Consider the following 9,781-nt stretch of genomic DNA (forward strand, 5'->3'; position numbering starts at 1 on the left):
GTTTTGCATGGAAGATTATTTGAAAATTTGTAACTCTAACTTAAATCCTCGAAACAAAATTACATATTTTTTTTGTAAATGATCATCAAAATGCGATTTTCAGCCACAGCTACCCCGCAATTTTTATCAAATGCAATTGTTTGAGCAGACCAGATTTAAACAAAGACATCGTAACAATAAATAAGTTGTTTAAAGCTTTTGCGACTTACGATACATCACAATTTTTTAAAAGAAAATTGAAAGAAAAACTTGGTTTCAAACAAAAAAAATTAACTGAATATTTTCAACATGATTCAATATATTTTCCAAAATTGGCTATTTCCCTCAAAATGCCTATTTTGAAAAAAATTTAAAATAAGGTGGGGGGGGGGGGAGTTTGTTTTGTTTGACAAGGGGATAGATATTAAGGGGAAAAAATACCCTTAATCTTAATTTATTTAAAAACCAAGGAAGTAAGGAAGTTTGAGGGAAAGCATCATAATTTATGTTTACTAACAGCGCAGCAACTCTATAACCAGTTAATAATCACTGCTGTTGGTGTGTCTCAATATACTTCTCCCATCTGCTATGGCGCAAGTTGCTGAGGTCATCCAACTTTGCTATAAGAGTGATGTACTTGGAGAGGCCAACTAACTCTCTGTCTGTGCCTCGATTCTTGTGGGCCTGAAAATAAGATTTCGTCTATGAATTGAATATAGGTGAATAATTTAGGGTTCTAAAGGGATAAGACAAAGGCCTATAAATTGATGTACATACTCAATAATAATACATAAAATTATCCCTTCTGTAGATTACAATTAGACCAATCAGATTCAATTAAAGTCCCCAAGGTTGTTAAGACAACGAATAAGAAAACGATATTATAAAGCTTTGGGGACTAGTGTAATAAACAGCCCAATGTCCCCTACCTCCCTGTAAATCATTAAACAAGGATGACAATTGATTGAGGGAAGACAATCTTCTGTCTTCTCTTACGACGTTTTCTGTAGGAATTCTAGGTAATAAGAATTGCATACAATAAAAACTATTTTTCTTTAAATATACTTGATCTTTGCATATTATTATCATGTTGTTTTTTTTCTTCTCTTTTTTATAGTATATTATATTATAATTGTAATAAGGGACTAATACTCTTAACTGAGATGTCAGCCTCTTAATAGTCGCTGGACTACATTATTAAATATGCAATATTGTACCAATTCAGAATACCGAAATACATTATTATTATTATTATTAATAACTATAAGTAGCGAAGAAGACAAATATTGAAAATTGAAGAAAAACAGTTGGAAATCCATAAAGTAATAGAATGTATGTCTCAGTCTGTACCAAAGGATCTCGCTACCCGCAGAACCTATATGATTCTTCTTTACAGTGAAAATTTTCATAGTTGCTGGAAAAGTTAAAAATAATTTTGGGTGCAGTTACCTCCACCCTCCCAAGAGAAGTCCCACCTATAAAAAAATGACGTACGAAATTTTTAAAAAGAGTAAATTGAAAATTTTAAGGGTTCGTCTCCCCTTCCCCGAGGCCTCTAAGGGTGTAGCCGCTAGTAATCTAATAAGTCAATAATGAGTTTACTAAGAAAACAGAAACAATAATACCTCTCTGAATGGCCTAATTTTGAGGCCACTTTGTGGATTCATGGAAAAGTTTCTTCTAAGATCATCAAACATAATTGTGTTCTTCTGTGAATATTGCGGGTATTTACCCCAGATTACCCCCAGTGGCTTTACCTAAGCAGAGAAATAAAAGTAACATGATGTCTGTCTGTCTTTGTCTCTGTCTGTCTGTGTGTACCAAAGGATATTCAAAACCTATATAATATGGTTCTCATTTACAATTCAGCTTCTCATAGGTTCTGAAAAGTTTTATATCTATTTTGGGGGAGGGTGCCACCACCCTCCAAAGAGAAATTAACCTTAGAAAAAAATGACCCGTAAATAAATTTTCTTCTTACCAGGGAGGTATTTACTTGCTGTCGTCCATGCATACTGCATAGTCCCTTTGCTTTCATTGAATAAAAACTAATACTTACATCTATGAGACCATATTTGGGTGTTGAAATAGAAATCATAGCTCGAGAATCAAGGTAGAAAGCAAGCTAAAATAAATCATTCTATTAAAGAAAGGAGTAAGCTTTTATTGTCTTTAGCAAAGGATCTTGCTAACCACTGAACCGATATGGTTCTTCATTACAGTGAAGCTTATTATACTTCCTGGGAAAGTTTTTAACTATTTAGGGGGATCTTCATTCTACCAAAAAATGCACCTCCAAATTTTTTCAAAAACTTAAATTGAAAAGGGGGGTATAGACTTCCACCTCCCCACCTTAAAGGCTCCTAGAGGCTTCTATGGGCGTAGTCGCTAGTAATTAAAAGAACACAAATACAAATATGGTGATTGTTAAGGAAGTAGTACTCCATTTTCATGTTAAATAAGGATTATGGAGTAATTTTATGTAATGATTTTTGTTTTTAACTAACGACTACGCCCCTAGCATTTAGTAGTTCTGTACTCATAGGAGTAAGTACCGCAACAAAAAAAGTTATTGAAGTCAGTAGTTATTGAAAGATGCAGACAAAAATCTTCCTACTTTATATCAAAGAATTACTTAAAAGTTATGTGTTTTCTACAAAGTCGCTCTTTCAATTAGAAAACCAATTAAATCAACGGCAAGCAAGTCTTAGAGTAAATTTTCGTATCTAATGATTTTTAACAGCGAAGCTTTTCTATAATAAGTGTAGGTCATTCCGTCTCTTTTTTAACATTTTGATAACGTTTGTTGTATGCTATGATTATCCTATTCATCTGATTTTTGGAATAATTATTCTTAGGACAACAAGGTAAAGTATTATAAGCCAGGCAACTCTATAATAATCCTAAAAACGAAAGTATGTTCTTTTACTGTATTATATATTTACAAAATTTGCAACATAGTTATGTTTAATTTCGTTTAGACTTAGAATTTAAAGTTCTAACACTCTCCAAGAGTTATAATTCGGTTTGTCTTTCCTTCTGATTTTAAAGCTTCGCTTATGGATGTTGTCATCCTTGTTTAATGTTCGTCTGACAACCAGACAATTTCTTACCACTATGACTTAAACACTACCTTGTAATTAGGATTAATTGTGCAGCCTAGAAGTTTCATTTTCTCTTCTATCCAAACCATATTTGTTGCAGACCTACAAAATTGATTTAAGTATATATTAGCAGGGATCTAAAGGGATAAGACAATAGCCGATAAATTATTGTACATCCCCAATAATAATAAACAAGGGATGGCAATCCGTCAAATTTTTGGACCGGATTCTTACAAGAATCCGTTCAATAAAAGGGGGATTCCCGCGGATTCCGGAATCTTATTTTTGGCGGATTCCGGATTCTAGCAATATTTTAAAAGGCTTTTTTTAAGTTAGAAAATTTAGTGCTACATATGTCCTAAAAATTAATGTTCTTGGTGTTCTCTATAATTCACTTACGAGAATAGAACCAAATTTTAAAAAATATCATATATAATGATGATAATCTTTGCCTTCAAAAGGAAGAGTTGAAAGAAAAAACTCAAGACGCTAATTTGATCCTACCTTAAGAATCCGCATCCGCTATTGAAAAACGGATTCCGGATTCGGATTCCAAAATTTGCTAAAAATTGGGCGGATTCCGGATTCGGATTGCCAACCCTATAATAAACAAATTACAGCTTCTCTAGAACACAATTAGTGGTTAAAACATTTGAACACTTAACTTAATTAAAACCAATAGAAATTCAATAAAAGTCCCCTAAGTTGTTAGGCAAAAGAATAAGAAAACTTTGGGAACTATTGTAATAAATAGCCCAATGTCTCCTTCCTGATATATGTATTAGTCTCCAAGTCTTGACCAGAGGTGGATTCTTAAAAAAAAATTTGCCCCACAAATCAGTTAGTGGATTTTTAAGAATCCACCTCAGTTCTCAAACTTGAAAAGAAATGAAAATGCATTCAAAGCTGGGAGGGATTGGACATTGGATAGTTTATTACACTAGTTCCCAATGTTTTCTTATTTGTTGGCTTATCGAATAAGGGGACTTTAATTGAATTATGATTGGTTGGTTTATTAAGTTGAGTGTCCAAACGCTTTAACCACTAATTGCAGAGCTAATTTTTTTATCACTGACAATGTATATCAAATTATCGACTATTGATTGCTTTGAAAAGTACAACCAATTCCAACCAGCATTTTCCGAGAACTTAAGCTTTAGACAATAAAACATTACTTCTTTATATTATAGAACACAAGGTTGTCAAAGGGAGGGGGGAGGGGTGTTACCCCACTATCAAACGAATTTTAAAAAAAATTAATATTGTTTTAGATATTATTTCACACCCAAAATATGTGTTTCTTTTTGCCCCCCCCCCCCCCCCCCCACCCAAATTTTTTTTATGGAAATTGGGGTCGAAAGTTTAGTACGCCATTTTATTACGCCACCCCCACATAAAAAAAAACTTGCACATCCTTGATAATATTCTTACCAGATACAAATATCATAATATTCATAGGCAGTCTCTAGAAACTCATGGAGGAAAGGTCGCATCAATTCATTACCACATTCTGCCACTGACTAAACAAATACATATCTTGATATTTTGAAAGATATTTTTTCAAAAAAAAAGAAACAATTCTCCTTTATAATTTGAATGTCTGTCATTAGACAGGATAAGCTTAACACAAACAATCACAAAATTCTAGGGATGGAGGGGACAACAGCAAATGAATAAATATCCAATACTTCCCAAATATTCATAAACTATGACACGTAATTGGGGGGAATATTTACTTATCATACATTGTCCTAACCCTAATAACATCGAAAACAAGCTAATCCATATAATATGTGTATATTGTATAGGTAAAGTAGTCAGCTGTTTTTTTTCTGTAGCGAAGGATCTCGCTTTCAGCTAAGGTCTGAACGTTACTTGACCTAATATCACTTAGTGGACGTCAGAGTTACACATCCCATTACAAGTGGATGATTCTTTGGATTCTCTATATAATCACTTAAATTGAAGCAAAACCCCGCCCGACCACAATAATATAGATAACTAAAAAAGCTTACCCTGTGATCAAAAAGTGTGTAGTCAATATCAAGCACCAATAACTTTTTCCCCTCTCTTGGACCAGCGATCACTTTTACCTCGTAATCTCGTACCTAAAAGACATATTTGCTATGGGCACTTGATTTGAGGAGCCGACCAACACCCTCCCCCCCCCCCCCCTCTTACAATTTTAGTTCTAAAAAGAAAAAGAAGAAAACAAATTGCAGTGTGATAATTTTTTCTAGGTGCGATTTCTCCTGGGACGTTGGTGGTAACCTTCCCTAAAATAGGTATAAACCTTACCAGGACCTATGAGTCATTGATTATCTTTAATGTATAAAAGAACCTTATCGGTCTAGCAGTTACTGAGATCCTTAGGTAGAGAAAGACACACACACACTTATTGTTACTTGGGTTTAGAATGTCTGTCCATTGCATATGATCTTCTCAACGGCTTTAATGAAAGAATTAAAATTTTGAACAAAGCACGATTTATCTTTTTTTTTGGGGGGGGGGGGATTATGAGTTAAATAATAAGAATCTTAATATCCCTCCCCACCCCCCACACCCAAAAAAAACTTCAAATAAGGTAATTTAAATCTTATGGGGATGCTTCAATCTTAGAGTTACTTACTCTCTTTTCAATCTTTTGAAGGTAATCTTCTCTGTTTTCAATGGCTATTTCTTCTTCATCAATATCAAAATCATTCAATACCTTAATAGATCACCATCATACATTTTACCACCACACTAAAATTAGAAAATCTTTTCATTTTACCTACTGTTTCCTAATTATTAGGGTCCCTACTTAATCATTATTGATCATATTGCGTTGCGACCTATGATAATTTTGATTTATAACTTAGGGGCAAAACTTATCGAGGGAGGGGCCATTGTACTGCAAATTAAACTTGTACCCAAAGTTTCATATCTTGATCGTTGGCTTAAAAAATTTTGGTACTTTTTAAAAATTTTGATTGGTTGGTTCCAAACTTGCAGTATCCAAATTTTCCATCCAATAATATTAATCTAAAGAAGGAGTAATTAGGAAAGTTAATCACCGTTTGAGATTTATATCAAATTATCGTCCATTATCTAATCCCTTCGGATCTCTTAACTAAAGTATAGTAAAACTCTTTATATGTATGTATGTCCCTATTGTACGATGTATTTAACGTATTATTGCCATTTTCATAATCAACCTAGCCTAAACTATTTTTGATAACTTACTTCAGGTAAATTTTCAGGTTTTGTTTGTGTTTCTTGGATTGTCTGCTCCAAGGATCCCATCATCATTATCTACAAATAGTAAAAGTAACAGGATGTCTGTCTGTTAGTACCAAAGGATCTCGCTAACTGCAGGACCAATATTGTTCTCCTTTGCAATGTAGCTTTTCATAGGCCCTAAGAAGGTTTGTAACTATTTTTAGGGAGGATTTGATCTCCCTCAAAGATAAATCTCCCCTTGAAGAATGTAAATATGAAAACTGGTGAAAGTTTTGTTAAAAATATTACCTTTTCTATACTATCTTTAAAATAGTTTTTATTTCCATTTAAAAACAACGTAAAAAACAAAACTTATAATTTTTTTCTAAAAATCTACTAAAAATGTTCTACCTTAAAATTTGGTTTGAGGGCTAAAGCTCCAAGCTCTGCTTTCTCATCTGCAGGTTTACCTAAAAGCAATATCCCATAATAATGAAGTAAACAGTATTTTTTTCTTCAAATAGGTAACCAGTATTCTTGAAAATCTCTGCTAGCTAGTACACAAATTTAAATGAAAAAAAATTAAAAGAAATACCTATTAGAAATTGATAGAAATCTATAACACAAAGTACTAAAAAAATATTTCTATATTGTGGGTGGTTCAATGTCGCAGACATTGAAAATCCATTAAAAGTACAGTAAAATCAAATCGAAACAGCAATTTGAAAGATCTTAAAAGACAAAGAACGATGTTCTTAATCTCTTTAATAAGGAATTTGTCAGTTAAGAAGAAATTCAATAATACACTTGCCTTTCATCTTCAAATTGAGCAACTTTTGTCGTTCCGGTTTCACCCCTGTTTTCTCCATAATTTTGACCTTATAATAAAATTATTAGTTCTAGAGCATTTAAAAAATGTAAAAATCCACAAAATCATAAGTAAAAATATGTTAGCTTTGTCGTGTGGGCATCTGAAAAAAAGATTGTGTATTTTATATAAACCTAGCATGCTGGTACTAAGTTTTTTTGTTTAAAAAAATCTGTGGCTCATACGTTTTAATGGATTCCAATCCAGAGAGGATATTGAGCTGTTTATTATACTAGTCCCCGAAGTTTTATAATAACGTTTTCTTATTCCTTGGCATAAAAACTTTAATTTTTATTGTTTGTTTTAGTAAGTTGAGAGTCCAAACGTTTTAACCACTAATTGTAATCTACAGAATGGGTAATATTAATGTATATCATTATTGGCGATATGCATCAGTTTATTGGCCATTGTCATATCCGTTTAGATCCCTGTTTCCAATCGTCGAAATTTAATTGCTGATTCTGGCTATTTAAAGTTACCTTTAAGTCATATACTGTTTGATGCGTTTCTAGGCCTTCAATCTAAGAAAAGGAGTATAATTTATAATTTTTGTAAGCAAGCAGTCATTTGATTTCAGCAAATCAAAACTTAAATTCCTTGGAAAACAAAAAAGACCTGAAAGATTTTTAAGTAAGCCCACAGTGGGCAAACGGCTGAAAGTTCATAGTTATAATGTTGGCATATCATTGTAATCGGTAAATTTCGGCAGAGCTTCCATATCAGCTGTGCATAGCTATTAAAAACAAAACTGCAGTGTAAAGTTAAAAAGCAAATACCTACTCAATGCACAGTTACTTTTGTGTTAAAATTGATGATTAAAATTTGTTATATATAATATAGATTTAAAACCATGCTAAAGTTGAATAAAATGTTATGTTACACTCATGTTATGTAACTTAAATAAAGATGTACAAACGACCGTACACAACAAAGATCATTTGGTCAAAACCTAACATTGAAATATTAAATATGTACCTGGTATTCGTTACCAGCCCATTTGATGGTTAGCTGCGGAACTGCAGTCATTTTTAAAAGGATTATTTACTTTATATCTTAAAAAAAAACAGATGGGCTAAATTTAGATTATTAGAAATAACGTTTTGGTAAACATTTAAAATGTATGAAATAATGAATTACAGTTAAATCATTAACTTTAATTGTTTAATAGGAAACAAAAGTTAAATTATTTAATTATTAATAAGTAAGTATTGAAGCTGTTTTTATTTTGAAAGTTTCAATTTGATTTTAGGCCACATCATTATTTTCCCTGTATAATATTTCCTTTTTAAAATTTGACATTTTAATATTGAATAAGGATGCTGTAATAAGTTCATTTTTTTCAAAAATAAGTACAAATTTTAATATTATAGTTTTCAAAATGAATATAAGACTAAAGTTTTACACTCAAATAAGAGAAATAAAAGCAAATTTGATGAGGAAAATTTGGCATTGTAGGTTTAGTCCAATTTGTTTACATCCGATGAAATTGCCGCATTTCAATTGGCAAAGCAAAATGTCGTATTTGTTTCAATTGGTCAAAAACTATTTTGACATTATTTACTCTATTTTTTTAAAATTTTTATTTAAGTTTTAAACATTAGGTTTTTTTCCCAATGATCTGAATGTACGTATGGGTGGAATGTTGGGCCATGGAAAGAAAACAAAGTTGAGGGTTTCGTTGGACTTTCACAGTAGCTTTTGAAAGGTTTTTTTTTAGGTTAGGTTAATTAAGTGTTAATGGTTGACGGCAGGGTTAGAGCCACCCGCAGGGACTAGATAGCTACTGAAAAATGCGACGAAACCCGAAACTTCATTTCTTTACATGATCCGGAATGTCTCTCTATTTAGATTTCAAAAATGGTTGCAGAAATGTATGTTCAAAATTTAAATTCAATATTGATACTTCGGAATGGGAAGTGTTTGGGCTATTTAAGAAAGTGGGTAAATCAACCCTTAGATTCCTCAGACCATCTTAATCCCCCACTTTCCAACTTCAACTTTTTTTTGCAATATAAATCTATTTTAAAATGTATCTTTATCCCTTTTACGTACAAGTAATTTTAAAGGGAATTTTTGTACAGGAGAAAATATGTCTTTTAAAGTTTAGTGAAGCCCTCCCTACCTCTTCTTGTTTTTATTTGTAATCAAATCAGCTGAGAATTCAAATTATTTTATTATTTTCTTAAATATTGAATACTTATTTTATAAAAGGTTTTTTTTCTATGTATTCCTTTAATAAATTTAAAAATAATAATAGACTTTTAATTTAATGTTTATTGTTTATATCGTTAATATATAAAAAGTTTTTTTTTTAAATGTAGATACTTTAGCTAAAACTTTTGTTTTCCTTTTTATAGTTTTGAGATTGTTTTTTTACTCTTACTATATTATAAATAATACTTTTTAAATTTGTTTTTTTAATTTCTGGGCACTTCTAGTATTTTTTGTACTGAAATCATTTCGTGCAAAACTAATCGCCGGTGTTTTTCCGGCCGTATAAGATTACTTCAAAAGAGCGACGATTAATTAATTCAAATTAAAGAGGTTTCAATCTCATAATTCTATTATTTTAAAGGTTTTTTTATGTTTTCCACCAATTACTTATCTTTGGACACCAATGATCGAATCA

General features: G+C 31.7%; 1 protein-coding gene across 2 annotated transcripts; it reads right to left on the reverse strand.

The window, feature by feature from the left end:
- Positions 1 to 279: 279 nt before the first annotated feature.
- Positions 280 to 8,279, reverse strand: Ublcp1 (Ubiquitin-like domain-containing C-terminal domain phosphatase 1). 2 transcript variants are annotated; one of them, XR_013874100.1, is made up of 13 exons: positions 8,128 to 8,270; positions 7,632 to 7,673; positions 7,096 to 7,162; positions 6,696 to 6,754; positions 6,309 to 6,377; positions 5,713 to 5,793; positions 5,099 to 5,191; positions 4,515 to 4,603; positions 3,113 to 3,185; positions 2,039 to 2,104; positions 1,605 to 1,736; positions 446 to 663; positions 280 to 323 (listed from the first exon to the last, which is right to left on the reverse strand). XR_013874100.1 is itself a non-coding variant. In XM_080146391.1 (12 exons), exons 1-12 carry the CDS (start codon positions 8,176 to 8,178, stop codon positions 526 to 528), a joined length of 960 nt encoding a protein of 319 aa, XP_080002517.1. In that variant the 5' UTR covers positions 8,179 to 8,279; the 3' UTR covers positions 376 to 525. The 2 variants fall into 2 exon arrangements, 1 of the variants encoding a protein (XP_080002517.1); XM_080146391.1 differs by lacking the exon at positions 280 to 323 and having other exon boundaries at positions 376 to 663; positions 8,128 to 8,279.
- Positions 8,280 to 9,781: the final 1,502 nt, after the last annotated feature.

The sequence above is a fragment of the Acartia tonsa genome, chromosome 13 (genome assembly GCF_053477335.1).
Source record: "Acartia tonsa isolate MP-2025a chromosome 13, ASM5347733v1, whole genome shotgun sequence".
Lineage (NCBI taxonomy): Eukaryota > Metazoa > Arthropoda > Copepoda > Calanoida > Acartiidae > Acartia > Acartia tonsa.